General features: G+C 41.4%; 1 protein-coding gene across 1 annotated transcript in view; it reads left to right on the forward strand.

Annotated features, from left to right (window-relative positions):
* The window catches only part of NDUFA9 (NADH:ubiquinone oxidoreductase subunit A9), a 39,490-nt gene extending 31,631 nt beyond the window's left edge, over positions 1–7,859 (forward strand). Inside the window, exons 9-11 of the mRNA XM_023232403.3 lie at positions 2,322–2,417; positions 5,647–5,713; positions 7,300–7,859. Coding sequence (XP_023088171.1) covers positions 2,322–2,417; positions 5,647–5,713; positions 7,300–7,470 — 334 coding nt within the window. The 3' untranslated portion in view covers positions 7,471–7,859. The remainder of the gene's footprint in view (positions 1–2,321; positions 2,418–5,646; positions 5,714–7,299) is intronic.
* Positions 7,860–21,845: the final 13,986 nt, after the last annotated feature.

Here is a 21,845-nt window from a genome sequence, read left to right on the forward strand (position 1 = left end):
TCAATTGGTAAGAATGGTCCAGGAAAGAGATATTGCTTGATGACTCAGGAGATGGGGCCGACAAAAAAGGAGCAAAGTCCTTCAGGAACTGAGAGGAGTTGGATACAGAGTGCAAGTGAGGGTTTGACCTTTGTAAAAGGCAAACATTTCTTCAATTTTAACGAGGAAAAGAATTCAAGGATATATGCAGATGCAGGTAGGTTTGGCTGTGGGAATTTAAGGAGTATCTTTTCTTGTTGGAGTGTGAGGTTAGCTAAAAGGCAGGATGGAGTGGGTCAGAAAAGTGTGTGGAAAATTTGAGGACAGAGAAGATAGAAAGTATGCCCTGGGAGAACAGGAAAGAGCATTTCCTAGAAGAACATGTGGGATTGCCAAGCGGAACTGAGTGTTCCATTTGAAATTACTGATAAAATAATAAGGTGAAGTCAATCAGCTCAATTGTATTTTGTCTACAGTTTTGTCCCTCTGGGGTTTCAGGCTCAGAGAAGGCAGATGTTTGGATCAACCAGAGTAAGAGTTTTGCTTAGCAAGTATCATGGGTACAGGCCTGGGAGACAAGGTTTTACTGAGGATATTTGCAGAGGGATGACTGTAATGCTGAGCCTTGAAATCTAAGCTGGGAGGGACGTGGGCTTCAGTGTACCTTTGGCTGTGAGCAAGGGCACTTAAACTAGTGTTCCAGTTGTACTTAATGGAACGCAAAGTGCTTCAGAACAGCTGAAGAGGAAACCTATTATGTAGAATTAGTTTACCCGTGATACCAGTTTTGTTGGTCATCATAAACATTCAAGTTGTTCTTGGCGTAGCGTGTATTATGTATCCTGTAATGATCCTTACAAATCCTTCTGGAATTTGAAGAACCCTACTTTAAGGTCTTTGATGTTTCTCCTAGCTGATAGTTTCATGTTTTTTAGTAAAGTGTGTCAGGATAATGAGGTTCTCACTGAATTACCTTCACTCAGCTCTTGGTTGTCACAGATTTACTGTCATGAAACATGCAAATGTATTAGGAAATGGGTAAATAAATATTAAAATGTATTATAAGCACTGATACTAATGCTAGGTCAAAATCGTACAGAACTATTCAGATTAATGGAATAAAGCAGAAAGTTCAGAAACAGTCCCATTATATGTAAGGATATAGTATGTGATAGGGTGACATTTCAGTATAGGGAAAGAAGCAGTATAGTAAAGATTCTGTAAATAACATTGAAGCAATTGGCTTACATCTTGGGAAAAATGTAATTACATGTTTGCCCTATATCATGTACAAAAATATATCACAGAATGAACTTACTTTATAGTAAAAAAAACTTTTTTATAAGCTTTAGACAAAATATGTGGACATTTATGTCACTGCAGAGGAATTTTCTAACTATGAATCCAAGCCATAAAGAAAATCAGTAGTTTTGGTTAAATTAAAGAGTTAAAATTTTATGTGCACAAAACACTGTAAATAACACTAAAAGGTAAAATACAAACAATAAAAGGTATTTCCAACAATATCACTAAAATATAGAGAATTCTTATGATTTATTTTTATAGACAGGGACTCCAGGAGGAAAGAAAAGATAAATGTATAAATAACCAAAAAGTCATGAAGAAATAATCTCTTATATTAAAGACATAATTAAAACACGAGATACCTTTTTTTTTTAACCTAGCAGATTGGCAAAAAAAAAAAAAAATTTTTTTTTATGACAACTCATTTTGGGTGGAAGGGGCATTCTTATGAACATTTTATATAAATTGATAGAACCATTTTGAAAACCAGTTTAGAAGTATTCAATAAAAGCCTTAAAATTTCAAAGTCTACATTGACCCAGTTCCACTTCTACAAATATATTCACAATGCATAATCGTGGATAAGTATAAATATTCATTACAAGAATGTTCATTAAAACATTATTTTATAAAAGAAAAAGATTTTTAATAGTTTAAATATCTCAAAACTGGCAATTGATAAAATACTTGTGGTTACATGCAGCGTAATATGTGCAGTCATGAAACATGCAATAAAATATTTAACGACGTGGAAAGACAATTATGATATGTTAAATGAAAAAGACATTACAGAATAGAATGGATTGTGTATTCATTAAAACCAAAATAATGTGTATATGTAAGGGGATGAGAAGGATATATTTCAAATATATTACCTATCTTTCATAATGGGATTATGGGTGATTTTTCTTTGTGCTAATCTGTATCTACTACAGTCCATATATGTTTCCTTTTTTATGAGAAAAATGTTATTTTGTTATAAAGGAAAGTTTGTGAGAAGCATGTACTTGAAAGAACTGTGTATTGTCTTTTTATAGTCCAAATCGGTACCTCCTCTTTCACCTGGTGAAGTACATCTTTGCTGTGACTCACAGATTGTTCCTCCCATTCCCCTTGCCACTTTTTGCCTATCGGTAAGTAGAGTGCTCCATTTGCGTGACTTGTGAAAAAGCTAACTCCACACACTTGTTCCTAACGTTCTCCCTTAGGGTTATAGGGTGTGTGAAGGGCTAGTCTCCAAATCTCCTAGTATTATGACATTAGCATAGGGAAGACGCAGAAATAGATTCGTGTCAGTAAAAAAAATGTGTTGGGAGATTAAATCTGCAGTTTTTCACTTTCTCCAATTTAAAACCATTGAGTTTAATTTTGGAGAAATATCTTGCTGGGCACATACATAAGGGGCAGTCAGGTTCTCCCGTGTTTCATGTCGCTCATTATTAAGTCAACTTGATGATGCTGTTGGGAAAGGAGTCAGGCTCATTCAGACTTGGATTTGTGGCCGCCTTCTCTTCTTTCCCCGCTTCTTAGTTCACTTCTCTTTGTTGGTTAAATATCTGTGACTTGGCTGGGAGTGGTGGCTCATGCCTATAATCCCAGCACTTTGGGAGGCCAAGGTGGATGGATTGCTTAAGCCCAGGAGTTCAAGACCAGCCTGGGCAATATGGTGAAACCCCATCTCTACAAAAAATATCAAATTAGCTGGATGTGGTGGCATCTGCCTGTAGTCCCACCTACTGGGGTGGAGGTGGGGTGATGCAAGAGAATCGCTTGAGCTTGGGAGTTCGAGGCTGCAGTGAGCTGAGATTGTGCCACTGCACTCTGGCCTAGGTGACTGCTAGTGCCCACAGTGGTGCACACCTGTAGTCCCAGCTACTTGGGAGGCTGAGGTGGGAGGATCACTTGAGCCCAGGAGTTTGAACCCAGCCTGGACAACACAGTGAGACCCTGTCTCTGGGAAAAAAAAAGGAAAGAAAAGAAAAAGCCACTGCCCTGAGGTAACTGTTGATGGGAGCTCCTTTCTCGTCCTGAGTTTTATATTGTTGTCCTGATTTGAACCAAAAAAATAAAATCTTGGACTTACCTGCCACACCCTAGTGGTCTGGTTAAGGAGACTGTCACATCCACTGGCCAAAAATTGATCTTCATTTGGGTTTTTATTCATTCATTCAACAAATATTTATTGAATGCCTACTATGTCTTAGATAATGTACTAGGTACTCAGAATATTACAATAAACACTCAAAAATCTTACGGTCTAACAGGGGTACCAGAAAAATAGACCACTAGAATGCAGCATGATAACAATATTTATTGAGTGTTGTACCTTTCAGACTATTTACTTTATCTCCTTTAATATCACAGTTATCTATAAAGTAAGTAAGGAGAGTATATGGAGTGAGTGGAAGAGGAGGCCACAGAGTAAGAGAAACTTACAAGAAGGCCAAAAAGAAGTGATCAGACATTTAAGTGGGAAACGAGAGTTTGGAATTCTAGATACCAAAGGGAGTGCAGTATTTTAAGGAGGGAATCGATGTTGTAAGAAGGGGAACATTGCTGTTCATTTACATGTATCTCAAGCCCCTAGAACAATGCCTGGTACACAGTAGGCACTCTGTTGATATTGGTAGAATGAAGTCTTACAGAAGAGTCAAATAAGATAAAGGACCAAAAAAAATGTCTACAAATGACCGTTTGTGACTATGGCTTCAGTGCCGTGAAAGGGATATAAGCCAGATTGAAGTGAGGCGCTTTCATGGTTGTACATAAAATTGAGTTAGAGTTGGCTTATGTATGTCCATGACATGGTCCACTGAGGACACTCGAATATTTGAATATCTGAGGTTTAGATTAGATAGAGACCTGAAGTGATCTGTTAGCATAGGATGAGGGCACAGAGAGTTAGAGGTTTGTAATGAGTGTTTGTATTAAGCTATATTAGCCGAATAAATTATTTTTTTCTGCCATTGAGGAATCTGAGGCTTTATGTGTTGCTGGAGAAATTCTAACCAGCTTCGTTTTTCATTTATTTATACTATGCATTAGAATGTTGTTTTTCAAGCCTTTAAACAGCTGTGAAATCCTGTGTTCACTGAAGTTTTTTTTTTTTTTTTTTTTTTTGAGACGGAGTCTCACTCTGTCGCTCGGGCTGGAGTGCAGTGGCCGGATCTCAGCTCACTGCAAGCTCCGCCTCCCGGGTTCCCACCATTCTCCTGCCTCAGCCTCCCGAGTAGCTGGGACTACAGGCTCCTGCCACCTCGCCCGCTGGTTTTTTGTATTTTTTAGTAGAGACGGGGTTTCACCGTGTTAGCCAGGATGGTCTCGATCTCCTGACCTCGTGAGCCGCCCGTCTCGGCCTCCCAAAGTGCTGGGATTACAGGCTTGAGCCACCGCGCCCGGCTTGAAGTTTTACATCAAGTCCTGCTGGGTAAATCCAATAAAAGAGCTGGTCTGGCTGCAGTGATGGATGATACTCAGCACACGCACCCCCAAACCCTTGGCCCCCCAGGACTCCATGGGGCCCCGGCAAATTCCCAGTGTTCCTCGGATGCTAGTTGAAAACCCAGTGCTACTGGGCACAGTGGTACATGCCTGTAGTCCCAGCTACTTGGGAGGCTGAGGTGGGAGGATCACTTGAGCCTGGGAGTTTGAATCCAGCCTGGACAACATAGTGAGACCCTGTCTCTGGAACAAAAAAAGGAGAGAACAAAAAAAAGGAAAGAAAAGAAAAAGCCACTGCCCTGAGGTAACCAATGATGGGAGCTCGAGTGGCATGTAAGGAGCCCTTCAGTTTTCATTAGTAGTGAAGAGATGGCAGTAATGAAGATAGGTGGCCTTTCTCGTTTGGGGTTTTATATTGTCGTCCTGATTTGAACCATAGATTTTTGCCTTCTCCTTGCTTTTGGATTTTTTTTTCCCTCAAGGACCCCAGCTTTTAGGGAGTACGTTTTATATTTTACACACCATTCAGCTTGCCCTGTGTTTGTAAAGGCAGCGTATTTGAATATCTGAGGTTTAGATTAGATTGAATTTCACAGACGTGATTGAATATTGGAGTTTTTCTGTTTGCTTTGTTGTTTGTTGGTTTTAATTCTTTTTAGTTTAAGATCTGTTGTTTCTTTGGAGGAGAACAAAGTGTACTAGCAGTTACAGCAGCCAACTGGGTTGGCTTGAGAGGAGATGGACCAAAAAGCAGAGGTAGCCTCATAGGTCGAGGTGCCAGGATGTTGGTTATTTTCTTAAAAAAAAAAATCAGTTCAGACTGCTCTACAGCAGTCTGTCTTCCTGTAGTTCTTATAGGCTAGCTTACATCTTGGACAGAGAGATGCTTATCACATGTGCTATATATATTTCTTTTTCCAGATGGGTAGCAAGAGTCTTCGAAATAAACCCATTTGAGCCCTGGATAACAAGGGATAAAGTGGAGCGGGTGAGTATCTGTGTGGAAAGCGTCTGCCTGGGCTGATGATGGGAAGTTAGACTTACTTTGGTTGCTTGCTTGCTTGCTTGTCTCCTGGCTGTTGTCTGTTTGCTGTTCTTGCTGTCTGCAGTCAGCCTCTCTGCTAGCACTGAAACTCATCCACCTGCCCTGCTCCAGGGGGCGGCTCCTCCATACCTGCTGTCCGTCATTATCAGTGTTTCTTTCTCTGCGTGATCATTCCTGTCAACACACAAAATTACCTCATAGCTCCCCTGCCAAAGCCTCTCTTCCTCCCATCAGTCTTCTAGCTACTTTCCTGTTGTGTCCCTTCACATCCTAACTCCTCCTGACTTCCTCCTAACATCCTGAAGAAACCGTTGACAGTTTCTTCATTCTTTCTTTAACCTACTCCAGTCAGGCTTTTATTCCCATTCCTGCTCTTTTCAAGGTTACCCACAATCTCCTTGCTGCCACATCCAATAGTCAGTTCTCAGACCTCATGTCATGTGCCTGTGCATTTGCTTCCAGGGAGGATGCAAAATAAAATAAAAATATCATACCAATACCACATCTACCTTTGATGACCTATGGACCATATATTGACAAGAAGCAGCCACATTGTCCCCTGAATGCTATCTAAAACCTAAAGGGTAGAGAAGATGAGAAAATAGTGCTTAGGGAACGTGAGAAAGTGGGCAGCTCGCGTACTTTCTTCAGACATTGTTTATGAAAGATCAGGCAGGAGAACTGGTTGTCAGACACTTCAGTTTATCTTACACTAAAGTGTCTCTTACATTTATAATTGAGAAAGTGTTGACACAGTGGCCTGAGTGGTTTTGGATTTGGTTTGCAGACTGGCTTACAGCCCTCTGGTAAAAGAATTGCAGACTTTCAGGTGGGTAGGATGAGGGATTGATGCTGCTCTAGGTGCAAATGGATTCTATTCATGCAGTTTGGAATCTGGGATCTTTGCAAACTTGACAGTTCATTGTCTTTCCCTATAAACAAGATGGGTTTGGTTTTCTAGCTCTACAGTGAGCATTAGTCAACCAGGTTGAGCATAGCTGGAGCCAAAAAGTTAATTTTTTTTTTTTTTTAATGGGCAAGGAACAAATGCTGTGTTATCTCCTAAATTCAAAGTTAAAACTGAGTCAGAAAGCCCATGCTCAGAAAACAGGGGCATGCGAGAACTGAGGAATGGACTGGCTCTGCTTTAGCCCTGATTTGATTCCTAAACCCTCCTGTGAAGCCTCCCTGGCAAGTGTGATGACTTGTGCTTCCCTGCCCTAGATTTATTTCTGTTGAAATCTGTATATAGAATGGCTCATGTACCGCCAACATCCTGTGCTCGTGACTCCCACTGGGGACCTCGATCTGATACTTGGTGATCTTGCCCTTTTGGTATCTTAAGCCCTCTTTCTGTGTTCTACTTTGATAGTGATTTGCATGAATCGAAAATTGCCACATATTCTTTGAAAGCAATTAAGTCTCCATACTAGGACTCGTGCCAGCCTGAATGTTTACATGCTTGCTAGGATAGCACTTTGTTCTCGGTCAGTTTTCAGCATTGTCTGCGGTCCTTTGTTTATTCAAAGATGCACATCACAGACATGAAATTGCCTCACCTGCCTGGCTTAGAAGACGTTGGCATTCAGGCAACACCACTGGAACTCAAGGCCATCGAGGTGCTGCGCCGTCACCGCACCTACCGCTGGCTGTCTGCTGAAATCGAGGATGTGAAGCCGGCCAAGACTGTCGACTTTTAGTGCCTCCTGAGCAGCTCTTGGTTTTGGTGTCTTTGGGGTCAGCCCATGTGGTTTGAGCACCCAGCCAGGTCGTCTCTTTAGAGGATCCTGTACACAGTTCCACTATTAAAAACATTTGAGGTTGAATTCTGCAGTATTTTCTTTCTTGATTTACAAAATGAGAAATGCAGTCATTTAGAACTTGAGCATAATTTTTGTTAAACATACATATTTCATAATGACATATATACTGTTTATTCTCTGAAATGCCAGAGTTTGGATTTTCCTGTGACACACCACTTCTAGCATACGTTCTAGAAGACAAGGACCCTTTTTAATGTCAGAATATTGTAAAGACCCCAAGTGATATTTGATTGTTTTTAATCTCCTTTAAATGAGAGAGCGTGCAGTATCCTCTAACCCAAATGTGTTTACCCTGAAGGTGTTTTTAAAATTCGTTTTAATAATGTCCATATGCCTTTTAAAACTAGTAGTACATACATAGAAAACCATTGTCCATAGATTCTCAAACCTCTTGCAGTAATTCCACAGTCTTCTTGGATCTGAGCTATCTGAGGCCCGCCCCATGCCCTTAGTACCAAATCTGGATTATTTCAGACACATAAGTGTAGATAGATTCTCTTCCCATGCAAAGGAGATGCTTCAGCTTCTATGCCAGCAGTGCCAGCACTTAGGAATTAGGACCTTCTAATGAAGTTCTTAAAATTGCAGCCAAGATCCAGATGAACAGTTGGTTTAGTGTTGGCAGATTCCCCCCAGTACAGTACGATTTAAAACCCCGACAATTTATGGTGAAGCCAACAGATCACTATCCTGGGTGACCCAGGGTTGGTCATTGTGTTTCACTGGACTTCAGCCTCCTGATCTATGTTTGGGACAGGGATGTCAGTAAAAACCCTGTTTGATGATGGTAATCCCCTCTCCTCCTTCCAGAGAGAAAGGTGTATCAGTGTTAAAGGTAAGTTCTCCACCTGCCCTTTCTGCCTGCATCAGAATCGTTTTATCTCAAAACGGGCAACAGTGAGCTACTCCAAGTGTGATCCATAGATCACCAGCATTGGAATCATCTTGGGGCTTGTCAGAAATGCAAATCCGGGCTGGGCACAGTGGCTTGCACCTGTAATCCCAACGCTTTTGAGTTGCTGTGGTGGGACCGTCTCTTGAGGCCAGGAGTTTGAGACCAGCCTAGGCAATATGGCAAGACCTTGTCCCTATAAAAGAATTTCAAAGAGTTAGTAGGGCATGGTGGCATGCACCTGTAGTCTCAGTTATTCGGGTGGTTAAGGTATGAGGATTGCTTGAGCGTGGGAGTTCAAGGTTACAGTGAGCTGTGATAGTGCCACTGCACTTCAGCCTTGGGCAACAGAGTGAGAGCCTATCTCAAAACAAAAAAAGGCAGAATCCTAGATTTTGTTCTGTCCCAGGCCTGTTGAATCAGAATGTGTGTTTTAGCACGGTCTCCAGGAGATGTGTGTGCACGTTAGAGTATGAGAAGCCCTGCCCTACAGAAGAGCTGTATCAGAGTTCAGTGTGATTCCTGTTATTAATCCGGGTTGCTGACACCCAACCCAGGCCTGCTGAACCACAGTCTCAGGAAGGAATTTTAGTTTTGTTGAACATTCCAGTTTATTCTCCTGTACGCAAGTGTGTCAGAATCAGCGTACTAGGGAAAGGAACACATACCCAACTTCACATTGTTTCTTCAGATACTACCTGTTATTTTGGATGACACCCCTGCTGGCCATGAGCCAGCCAGTAGGCCAGAGATGGGTGGATTTAATTTGAAAAGGAACTATAATTCTATAATGCACAGTGTCCTCTCTCAGAATATCTACACTTTCTTTCCTTTTTTTGGTTCTTTAAAAATATTTTTTTATTGATACATAATAGATGTAAATATTGTTAGGGTATATGTGGTAGTTTGACATATTCATGTAATCAAATCAGTGTAATTGGGATATCCATCACCTTTACCTTTATGCTAGTAACACTTGAATTACTCTCTTCTAGTTATTTTGAAATATACGGTAGATTAGTATTAACTCTAGTTACCTTACTGATCTATTGAACACCAGGTCTTATTTCTTCTGTCTTAACTGTAATTATCTTCATTTTCCAGCAACGCTATTTCTCATCTCTAACTTGTATCATAACTCAGGATGCAATATACTTCTAAAGCTATAATTCAACCAGGATACTTTTCCCTTCCTGTCACACCCAGTGCCTCGTTTTGTAACAGATGGTTGGTAATGCATCTTCTATTATCCTGATATGGAAGTCATACTTACTCTAACCTGTCTATATACGTAACCAAAATATAATTAATGCCTTATGTAAACAAGAAGTGAAAGGAAAGTAGAACACAGTAAGATGTATATAGAGCACACCAGCACTGAAGACATGAGGAAGTAGTCTGTTGCTTGCGTCCGTGTGGGCAGTCACCACGGATGCGGTAACAAATGCAGACTGGTCTGATGCAGGGGTGGGTTGTAGTCTCCATTTGAATGCCATCAGCAGCGTTGCTGTGATGTCAACTTTTGAAATAGTGAATGACTTCTAGTAAAGTCCAGAACAGCATAGAATAGAATCCTCTCGAAATTTACATGGTACTTGCATTCTTAGAACACTCAACACATATTAAACCCATACCAAAGATCCTTTATATCTGTAAAACAGATTCTAAGTTCAGATGACTATAAGTAGGTTTTCGAAAGTCATGCGATGTGTGTTTAATTCTTCATTTTTGTTTTCTGATACCACGGTATGCCTATTCCTCTACATGTCCACAGTGCTCTTTAATCATTGTTTTACCACAAAGAAGTGATAAATACTTGAGGTGATGAATATGCTAATTATACTGATTTGATTACTATATAGTGTATACATCTATTGAAACATCACATTGTATCCCGTAAATGTACAATTATTGTGTGTCAGAAATAAAACTTAAAAAATGCTAAATTCTTAAATATGGCATTCTTTAAATACCAATATGCAGAGATTATTTCCAAATTTAGCAAAAAATATTAATAAGCGTTTGAATCTCTACATTCTCGATACTTAATTTTAAGTCTTTCAGAGCTTGGAGACCTTTACTAACTGGATTGGTTCATACCTCCTGTTTGAACAAAATACCTTAGACTGGGTAATTTGAAAATAGTAGAAATATATTTCTCACAGTTTTGGAGACTGGGAAGTTCAAGATCAAGGCACCAGCAGATTTGGTATCTGGTGAAGGCTGCTCTTTCTGCTTCAAAGATGGTTCCTTCTGTCTGTGTCCTCACATGGTGGACATAGGTAGAAGGGCAAAAAGGGACTAGGGCACTCTCTTCAACCTCTTATATAAGAGCACTAGTCCCATATATGAAAGCAGAGCTCTCATGACCTAATCATCTCCTAAAGGCCCTCCCCGACCCCCGCCAATACTATTGCACTAGCGACTAAATTCAACATTGATTTTGGAGTGACACAAACATTGAAGCCATGGCACTGACTAAGGAAACAATTTTACCATCCTAAGCTAGTGGGTATCACCCTCTCAGTGTATGGAGATTGCGTATCACCAGGAACTGGAAGCTGGGCATAGGATCTAGGACCCTCATATCCAGAGTGATTCTTTTCATAAGGAGGGATGGGACTGTGAGTCTCCATTTATAGGGGCTCTCCCCACAGAGACTTCAAGCCACATCCTTCTTGGGATTCAGGTTGCACATTACCCGATTCTCACAGTTGATTTGAGCCTGCAAGACTGTAAACCCATCCCATTATCATGTTTTCACTCCTCGTTTACCTACATTTATCATTAAACCTTTGTGATTCAGCAAATCTATTTACCTTATGATTCTACTTTAAATTCCTTTCATGTTCTTCCTTGGCCCTCCTGTGTATTTCCCGCAGCTTTGCTAGGCCTTAAGATCATCTCACATTCTTCATCCTAATGATAAAAATAAATTCTGTGGGCCGGGCGTGGTGGCTTTTGCCTGTAATCCCAGCACTTTGGGAGGCCGAGGAGGGTGCATCATGAGGTTAGGAGTTCAAGACCAGCCTGGCCAATATGGAGAAACCCCATCTCTACTAAAATATATAAAACATTAGCCGGGCGTTGTGGTGCCCACCTGTAGTCCCAACCCAGGAGGGAGACTGAGGCAGGAGAATCGCTGGAACCCAGGAGGCAGAGGTTGCAGTGAGCTGAGATCATGCCACTGCACTCCAGCCTGGGAGACAGAGTGAGACTCTGTCTAAAATAATTAATAATAATAATAATAATGTTATATGATGGAAGCATATATGGGAATATATGCAAAGATCTGTGAGAAGATAAGGATCTCTGGAAGGATCCAGGAAAAACTCTATAGAAAATGTATTTTTAAAGCTGCGTCTTGATGTTAACCTGCTGAAATGTGTGTGTTGGACTGGGGTGAGGAGGAAGCAGTCATTCATGCTGTGAAGAGAACAGCATGAGCAATTGCAGTGGGGCATGAGTGAGTGGGTGGTTATGAGTGGGAGGCAGAATCAGTGAGTTGGGAGGGGCACACATGAGTTTAACCTTTACCTTGGAGGCGATGCAGAGCAGGTGAATTCCGTACAGATTTGGCTTCCGATAGGAGTTCTACTACTTCTTAATTGTGAGATTGGACAAGTCACTTGACCTCTGTTTGCCAGCCTCAGTTTTCTTGTGTATAAAGTGGGGGTGATAGTAATGACTACGTGATGGGATTGTGATGAGGAATTAAATGAGATCATGCATGTAAAATGCTGAGCCCTGTACATAATAAGAACTAAGTAAATGTGAGCCATTATCATTTAAGTAGGGAATATCATGCCCATCTGAGTCCATACATTTGTTTCCTGACTTAATGAAATAGCTGCCATTCCTGAGAGGGAGGGATTCCTATTTCCTAAATGATGGAAACAGGGACTTATAGAAGGTAAATTGCCCCATTATTAAGTAGCTGAATTGGTTTTCCAACCTGGATCTATCTGGCTACAAAACTGACGCCTTGTTCCAGGAAGGATTTAAGGATGCTCAGGAGGAAGACAGTCCCAGAGTTACACTGTCCCACTGTTACACTTCATGGAGTGAATGGGAGGTGTAGTGGAATGGAGGGCATCTTGGAAGAAACCTTTCCTGTGAAGGAAAATCCAAGAGAGAATGAAGTAAGGAGAGACTTCAACTTGAAAAGATTCGGTGAGAGAAGGAAAGGGGCTGTTTACAATAGGGAAGAGACTAGAAGAAAGTCTGAACTCAACTCCATGGAAGCAGAGCGTGGTGGGGTTTTCGAGAGCTGGGTGAGAGTGTAAAAGTACTGGGAGCAATAAGCCATCTGGATGCTGTAAGGGCCAGGGTGAGGGGGGGGTCATGGGTCATCTGTGTTTGCTGATTGGCTTTATCCACAGGAAGAGTAAACATCTCATCTTCATGCCAGGAAGTAGTCCTGCAGCTTGGAGCAAGGTGCCCACCAAAGTTAGGCACATCCCACAGAAAGTGGGAGAAAGGGGTGCTGTCTCCTTTTGTGATTACATTTCAGAGAATGGTTCCCATGGGTCCTTGAGAAAGACATTCCTGGGTTGTAAAACTGGCAAGAGGCTGAGGGAAGATGTATGTCTCAAAGGGGAAAGAAATAATTTATAATTTTAAGTTTTCTAATGCTCTAAGGGAAATCAGGGGCCTAATATTAGTGATGTGGTTTGGATGTCCACACCCAAATCTCATGTTGAAATGTAATCTCCAGTGTTGGAGTTGGGGCCTAGTGGGAGGTGATTGGATCATGGGGTAGATTTCTCATGAAAGGTTTAGTACCATTCTCTTGGTACAATCCTCAAGATAGTGAGTTCTTGCAAGATCTGGTTATTTAAAAGTGTGAGGCAATTCTCCCTACCCCTTGTTCCTACTCCTGCCATGTGAGATGCTTGCTCACCTTTCACCTACTGCCATGACTGGAAGCTTCCTGAAGCCTCCCCAGAAGCAGATGCCTACGTAATGCTTCCTGTACAGCCTGCAAAACCATGAGCCAATTAAACCTCTTTTCTTTGTAAATTACCTAGACTCAGATATTTGTTTATTGCAATACAAGAATGGCCTAATCGAGTTAGGAAGAAGCCTGTCTGAAGTGCAGTCAGGCTGAGGGGAGCATTTAGGCCATCTTGATGGGGGAAATCTTTTAGTACCCTAATGTGAGCTGATGATGATGATGGCAGAGAGGGAGGGTATAACTTGTGCCTGGCCCTAAAGGGAATGGAAGGGCCAGAATCCAGAGCGTAGGTGGGATTGCGTGGGCTGACAGGTAATAGTATATGATAGCATAGTATATGATAGCATGTGTGTGAGTCCATTTTATATTGCCATAAAGGAATACCTGAAGCTGGGTAATTAATAAAGGAAAGGGGTTTATTTGGCTCACTGTTCTGCAGGCTGTACAAGCATGGCACTGACGCCTGCTTGGCATGAACCACCATGCCTGGCCAGAGCTTTATTTTTAGTCACTAGGCTTTCCTTTAAAATCTCTGTACTAGGCCGGGCACTGTGGCGCGCACCTGTAATCCCAGCACTTTGGGAGGCTGAGGTGGGAGCATCACTTGAGCCCAGGAGTTTGAGACCAGCCTGGGCAACATAGCGAAACTCCATCTCTTTAAAAAAACAAAGCACTTGAAGCAGGAGTTTTTATCTGTCATAATCACTGCTATGTCCACAGCACCTAAAACAGTGCCAGGCATCTGTTGAATAAATGAGTGAATGAGGTGGTGAGTCTTTCTTTACACCTAGATGAACACTCCATCAGACCCCAAATTGTTCCGGTCTTGTTCAGGTAATAATTTTAATTCTATAATAAAATCTCAAGTTATAATAGGCTCAGTTTGATAATTAGGATGCCCAGTGTTGTGTTATAATTAAAGCCTTAAATTTCCTCTCTGCCCCACAGCTGGGGTCCAAGAAGACCACGTGGCAGGCTACTTTTCTGTATTTTCATTTATCTCCACCCCCAGTTTACCGGCAGTGGTTATCCTCTCTCCAAGACTGGGCCAGAGTTGAGAAGGGCAGTCTTACAAGTCAAGGGTCTTTGCTGACAGATGTCTGGGCCTTCTTGACAGCAGGTGTTTAAAGCTGAATCTGGTTCTACGTTCAGGAAAGTGATGGTTTGAGATGGTAACTGAAGCTGTAGAAGTAGATGTTGAGGATAAAGTATCATTAATAAAACATTGCCCATTAACACTTTAGCACAAATTAAACCTAGCTATACCTCACTGATAAGGACCTGAATGGCCAAATAATGAGGATTGATTTATGGATGTAGGGGGTGCAGGGGGAATTGGGTGGAAGAAGTAGTAAGAAATTCTAATTAAGGAATCATAAGGGAATTGAGATTAGTCTCACCTCGACATTTTATAATGGAATACACTGAATAAAAAACAAGAGAAGTGACAGCTTTATAGCATCTGATTGGGGAAAAACACATCTTTTCTGGGGCTAGACAGTCCATAAACAGGACTTGGAAATGGAAGTGTAGGGGGAGATCCTGTTGTACTTCAGTGGAAAACTATGCATTGTCTGGAATCTAGACTCTGGACGAAGACATGTCCTTCCTGGCTATGTGATTTTGATTCTATGGGAGGTATCTTACAACTCTGTAAGCCGTAGGTAACTGATAGCAGAGCAAAATAATTCTTGTCTATAGATGTGTAAATTGTGTCTTAACGTAGATTCAGCCAACCTCCTTCCCCAGTTTTGCTTCTATTAGCACATTTATTTCAGTAATTTTGATCTTTGGATTCTCCTTGGACAGTCCTCACTAAAAGATTAAATAAAATTTCTGGCATGTGCTCTTCTTTTGCATCTGTTTGAGAGCTGCAGTTTTTACCTTCATTTCAAAATTATCCTTTAACCAAAGGGACAGTGGCGAACTAGGCAGCCGGAGCTGCCCACTCCAGGTGATTGTTACCAGGGGAGGGTGCTGACCAGTGTTGCCAGATCTCCAGTTTTTCAAGGGAAGCTGAAAATCTCATTTTTGTCAATATGTGAAACTTCTTTATGTTTCAATACTGGCAACTAATTGAAAAAAAAAAAGTGTGCCTAAGAAAACTCACCCGTGGTGGGACCTGTTCCATTGGCCACCTTGTTGGGTCAGGGAAACGGGGGACATCTGGATCTAAGAAGTGCTGTATGCTGACCTGAAGTTGACCCAATACTCCTCATATGTTTTCTCGTTCTCACCACAGCCTTGTGAGGTAGATATTGTCATGCCATTTTACGGGACAGCAACAAATATGCCAAGTGTCAGCGAGTAAATGGCAACAGCAGGACCAGACCCAGATTTACTGTCCAGTGCAGTTTTGCTGGGAGCAGTGAGAGGTGGAGGAGGAATCTAAAGGGCTTGCTTTACAATTTTGCCTAGAGCCAGTCCACATCCGAGACATGTGAGGTAATAAGAAATGCGAGTTGGGAGATCCTTTAACAGAATGGGATGGGTGGATTTACAAAAAAGCTTCCATAACCTGCCACGTTCTCCAAGTAACCTTGGATGTGTGCTCCATTTGGCTTTTTTCTCCAAGCAGGTTTTTAAAGGCAGAAAGGGGAACCAGGCGGGAGCTGATGCAAAGTTGTTTGTCAGGAATTCTCATTGGTTTATAGAAGTAACATTGGTTAGTGATTGGCTATGCATTGTTGAATTATAGGGTATGAGCTATGGTGTTCAGCATGTGGCACTGTTAGATTAATTGATAGCTACTTGTGTTAGTCAGTCTAGAGTCCATACAGCAGGCAGCTTCAAGAGGTGATTACTTAGCTCAAGGTGGGTGAGTGGGACATGACTGTTGTCTCATTTCAAGGGCTGTCTGAGCCAGGTAATTTAGAGGAGGCTCACATTCCTCAGATCAAAGTTTCTTTTCCTTTCTCATCCAAATGACTTTTATCAGTGATTACTAGGTTTTGAAGCCTAATACTTAGATTCTTTTTCTAGGAAAGGCTGAATCTAATGGTTGTAAACCAAAATAAAAACAAAACCATGAGGCTGGGTGTCGTGGCTCGCGCCTGTAATCCCAGCACTTTGGGAGGCTGAGGTGGGCGGATCACCTGAGGTCGGGAGTCTGAGACCAGCCTGACCCACACGGAGAAACCCCTCTCTACTAAAAATACAAAATTAGCCAGGCTTGGTGGCGCATGCCTATAATCCCAGCTACTTGGGAAGGCTGAGGCAGAAGAATCACTTGAACCTGGGAGGTGGAGGTTGCAGTGAGCTGAGATTGCGCTATTGCATTCCAGCCTGGGCAACAAGAGCAAGATTTACCTACAGTTGCATAGCTGATATGTGGCAAAACATGAAAGTCCGGAGCTCTAAACCAGTATGTCTTGTGGTGCTCATAATTATATGCTCTGAAATAAAGCAAAAAAGCAGACTATATTACATGCTAATCACTGATAAAACAAATCTTTCTGCAATGCCGGTTCAATTGCCTTCATTGATTATTGCAGAATTTTCTATTTGATTCACTTTGGTGAACTCTTATGACGTTTTAGATGTTGTGCTAGGTGTTGGGGGTTCCAAGCTAATTAAGAAATTGACACTACTCCAAAGAAGACCTCCTAATTGGTCTCTTTACTTTTGATCTCTACTCATTCTGAATCTCATCGTTGTCTGAATTTTCTCCTTAACGGAAAAGCTTGAATTTTTATTTCCTTATTTAAAAATGCGAAATGATTCTCTCATAATAAAGTAAAACCTTCTGAGCAGGGCCAGGGTTGGAATGAGGGTCAGAACGGGAATTTAGTTCAATAGGGATAATTATGTTCATTTTAGGTATGTGGACCCGTGATTTTGGGAAATCAGAAGGGCGGTTTCAAAGATCACAGCTGGCATTGTGGCTAAAGTCAGTTCTGAAGGCACAGATTTGAGGACCATCAATGCTGAGTCCAAAGGGAAAGAAGAGCCCTTGAAACGGGATACAAGTAGGAGATAGGCTGAGGATGCTGGAGAATAATCCAGAAACTCTCAGGGCTCCAGGGTCTTGGCATGGCCACCTCAAGTCTTTTCTGCATGAGGCCACTTAGTTCCTTTGCTTTTGAAGAAAATGGCAAAATTGATACAGATGATCCCCTGACATATTGGGATTATATCCCAATAAATCCATCCGAAATGGAAAATACTGTAGTTGAAAATGCATTTAATATACTTAGCCTACTGAACATAATTGCTTGGCCTAGCCTACCTTAAACATGCTCAGGACACTTACATTAGCTTACTGTTGGTCAAAATTATCAAACACAAAGCCTGTTTTATCATACGATGTTAAACATCTCATGAAATTCATTGAATACTGTACTGAAAGTGAACCCCAGAATGGTTGCATGGGTACTCAAAGTACAGCTTCTACTGAATGTGTGTTGCTTTTTTTTCTTTTTGAGATGGAGTCTCACTCTGTCGCCCAGGCTGGAGTGCAGTGGCATGATCTCAGCTCACTGCAAGCTCCGCCTCCCGGGTTCACGCCGTTCTCCTGCCTCAGCCTCCCGAGTAGCTGGGACTACAGGTGCCCACCACCATGCCCAGCTAATTTTTTGTATTTTTAGTAGAGACGGGGTTTCACCGTGGTCTCGATCTCCTGACCTCATGATCTGCCCGCCTCGGCCTCCCAAAGTGCTGGGATTACACCCGGCCGCGTGTTGCTTTTGCACCATTGTAAAGTGTGAACAGTGAGTCAAACCATATAGTAAGTTGAGGACCATCTGTACGGCATCGAGGTCCCCAGGACCTGAACATAAGTGGTATAAATTATTCCCACTCCTGGATAAATATTTGTTCCAGGAAAGCAGGTAAATTTGCATGATACAAATCTTCAAATTACATTTGCCCAGTTTGGAGATGAGGATCCAGCGTGGGGTGACAAACAGTGTTTTCTCATCAACACCATAAGTAATTCTGCAAAGGACATGCTGTACACTTTGCCCAGATTTGTGATTATTTCTTCAGGAAATGGAATTACTGGGCTAAAGGGAGTTAACATCTTTAAGGTTCTAGTTAACCGCTGAGAAACTGGCCTCAAGAAAGACTGGATAATGTATATACCTGTCAATTGCAGCCCATCATTGCTGCTGCTAAATATATTCCTTTAAATGTTTTTCTATTTAATAGGGTGTAAAGGGCATTTTATTTTTTATTCAATGTGGCTTACTTTGATCATGAATAACTTTCTTATGTTTATTGGTCATTATACTTCTTATGAAGATTATTTGCGTATTTTCTTATTGAGATGATCATCTTTCTTTAACTGGCATGTGACATTTTACACAGCAACGTTATTAATCCTATACCCTGTTGAATGTGGAAAAACCTTGACTGCTCTCACACTACAACAGTCAACGCATAAGACCTCTGTGATTACATCTCTGTGTGTGTGTGTGTGTGTGTGTGTGTGTGTGTGTGTGTGTCGGGGTTGGGGACATTCTGCAGTGGACACCAGCTGGGTGTCTTCAGTTTAATTCTGACACTATCCACCTGAGATAGCATAAGATCCCACAGATTGAGGACTCAGTCCCATAAGACTGCTCCTCACTTCCAATGTCCATCCCAAGCCTTAAGTTTTTCTACCTGTGCTTCTGACCTTTTGGCTGCAAATCAGGGATCCCACAACCTTTTCGTTTAATTTGCTAGAGCAGCTCAAAGAACCCAGGGAAACTTTGACCAGTTTATTATAAAAGATATTACAAAGGATACAGATGGAGATGCATAGGGTGAGGTATGGGGGAAGGGATGCAGAGCGTCCATGCTCTCTCTGAATGTGCCGCCCTCCAGGAACCTCCCCATGTTCAGCAATCCAATATGAAAAGAAAATAAAATCTCAGGACCCCAATTCACTATGCAAAAAGGAAAAAACTAAGCTAAAACCTGATTGTGCAAAAAACTGCCTTTCCTTTTGTTCCTAAGCAGATAGCTACAGATAAAATGTTAAATATCTCCACAGGTAGCTACTCTGTGTTCACCTTAAGTGCCGATTTACTGAATGTGAGACAAATAGATAATTGACTATTCCCCTACCTGTTCCGTTTCTCTTACAACATGTGGATTCAGTAATGTGACCATACCTTTAAATATTGGAAGCTTCAAAATTATCTTTGGAAAAAGGCATGGACCACAGATTGTTCCTATGGATTTGTGTTCCTTTTTTCCTGGCATGTCCTTACCCTTGGCAAAATAAACTTCCAAATGGATTGAGACCTGTCTCTCATACATTTTGGTTAACACCAGAGAACTCTCTGAACCAAGTCCTTTTGTGTTTCTTTAGAGACTTCATTATATAGGAATGATTGATTAAGTCACTGGCCTTTAGTTATCAATTTAACCTTAAGCCCCTAGTGATCAGGGCATGGGGCTCAAACTCTAACCCTCTAATCCTACTTGGTGTTTTCAGTGACCAGCCCCCATCCCGAAGCCACCCAGGGGCTACCAACCGTCAGTCAACTCATGAGCATGCAAAAAGACATCGCTTTGGGCCAGGCGCAGTGGCTCATGCCTGCAATCCCAGCACTGTAGGAGATCGAGGTAGGCAGTTTGCTTGAGCTCAGGAGTTTAAGACCAGCATGGGCAACATGGCAAAACTCCATCCCTACTAAAAATTACCCGGGTATGCTGTTGTGCGCCTGTAGTCCCAGCTACTTGGGAGGCTGAGGTGTGAGGATCTCTGGAGCCCAGGAGGTGGAGGTTGCAGTGAGCTGAGATCATGACACTGTATTCCAACCTGCAAGACAGAGCCAGAACCTGTCCCAAAAAAAAAAAAAAAAAGGCATTGCTTTGAAGATTCTAAGGATTTTAGGAGTTATATGCCAGGAAATAAATCCAAAGACCAAATACTAATATATATTTTATAATATCACGCTTTTGTTACACTTTTTTTTGGGTGATTACTTGATTTTTAATATATAGAAGTTTACATTTTTATCTATTGAAATGTATTAAAGATTTATCTGTCAAAGATTTTCATTTGTAGATTCTTCCAGTATTCTTCTCTTCTAATATCAAGTTAATACTTACTCATATTTTCTTACTTTTTTAATGTTTAACTCTAAAACATCTGAATTTTATTTCAGAACAGAGTATGTAGTGAATCTATGAGTATGTAGGACTTCCTGTGCTTTTTCTGTTGCTTACTAAGTAACCTTTTCTTTAGTCGATAATGTGTTATACCATCTACATCATAGGATAAAGGTTAAATGCATGAATTCTGGAATCAGCCTGCCTGGTTTTAAATCCTAACTTCAACAACTGCTGGCTTGGTGATCTTGGGCAAGTTTTTTTTTAACCCCTCTCTGCCTCAGTTTGCTCATTGTAAAATGGTTTTAATAGTGTCTACTCACACGATGGTTGTGAGAATTGAATGAATTAATGTATCTAGAGCACTTTGAAGCATGCCTGAAACATGATTAAATGCCACATATGTGTTGGCTATTATTATGTACCTAATTTTATCACTATTTGGGTCTGGTTTGGAACTCTACTGTTTCACTGATTACTTTGTGTCAAGCTGAATTCTATTTTAATTATTGTAGCTTTATAGTCTTTTTAATGTCCAGTGAAGTACACCAAAAATCTACCTTGGTACTCGATGGATCAAGATATTGGATGAAATGAGAAATGATAGAATTGGGCTCAGAGAGGAAGAGCACGTTGTCTTCAAGAAAACATTTTGGAGAATCAACAGTTCACTGTATTGTTTCATTTATTTATTAATTCTTTTATTCAGCATTTATTAAGACACTGCTATGTGTTGAACTCTATGCTAGGTTGTGCAAAGCAGAGATGAAGGAGATGCTTTATCTTTAAGGAGCAAAAGTCTAGTGGGGAAGACATGTACGTTAACAGATAAATTAAAACAGCTCTGTAGAGCTTTTACAGAGATACAAGCCACATGGGAATGCAGGGAGCACTTCACTGGCTGAATAGGGAGTTAGGAAAAGCATCACAGGGAAGCTGACGTGTAAGCTGGATCTCACAGGATAGGAGTTTGGCACACCATGAAGTGAGAGAAAAGGGGAAGGATGTTCTAGGAGGGGGAACAAAGACATTGCACTATAAAGAAACTTGGCTGGTCAAAAGTAGCAGGGGTCAGGCATGCACACGTACAGCGTGTTAAGAGGCTTGGACCTCATCCAGCTGGAAATAGTAGCCACTAAAGGGCTTGAAGCAAAACAGTGATAGCAGATTTGTGTTTTAGAAAGATCTCTCTGATTGTACCATGTAAAGGGAGTCAGAAGGGGGCAGAGCTGGAGGCGGGAGACCGGCTGGATCTGGGGAAGTCATTCAAGCAAGACCTGATGATAGCTCAGAATAGTGGATAGAAAGACATGGATCAGTTTGAGGGATATTTAGAAAGTTGAATGCGTGCTTCTGGTG

This window comes from Piliocolobus tephrosceles, chromosome 10, assembly GCF_002776525.5.
Source record: "Piliocolobus tephrosceles isolate RC106 chromosome 10, ASM277652v3, whole genome shotgun sequence".
Lineage (NCBI taxonomy): Eukaryota > Metazoa > Chordata > Mammalia > Primates > Cercopithecidae > Piliocolobus > Piliocolobus tephrosceles.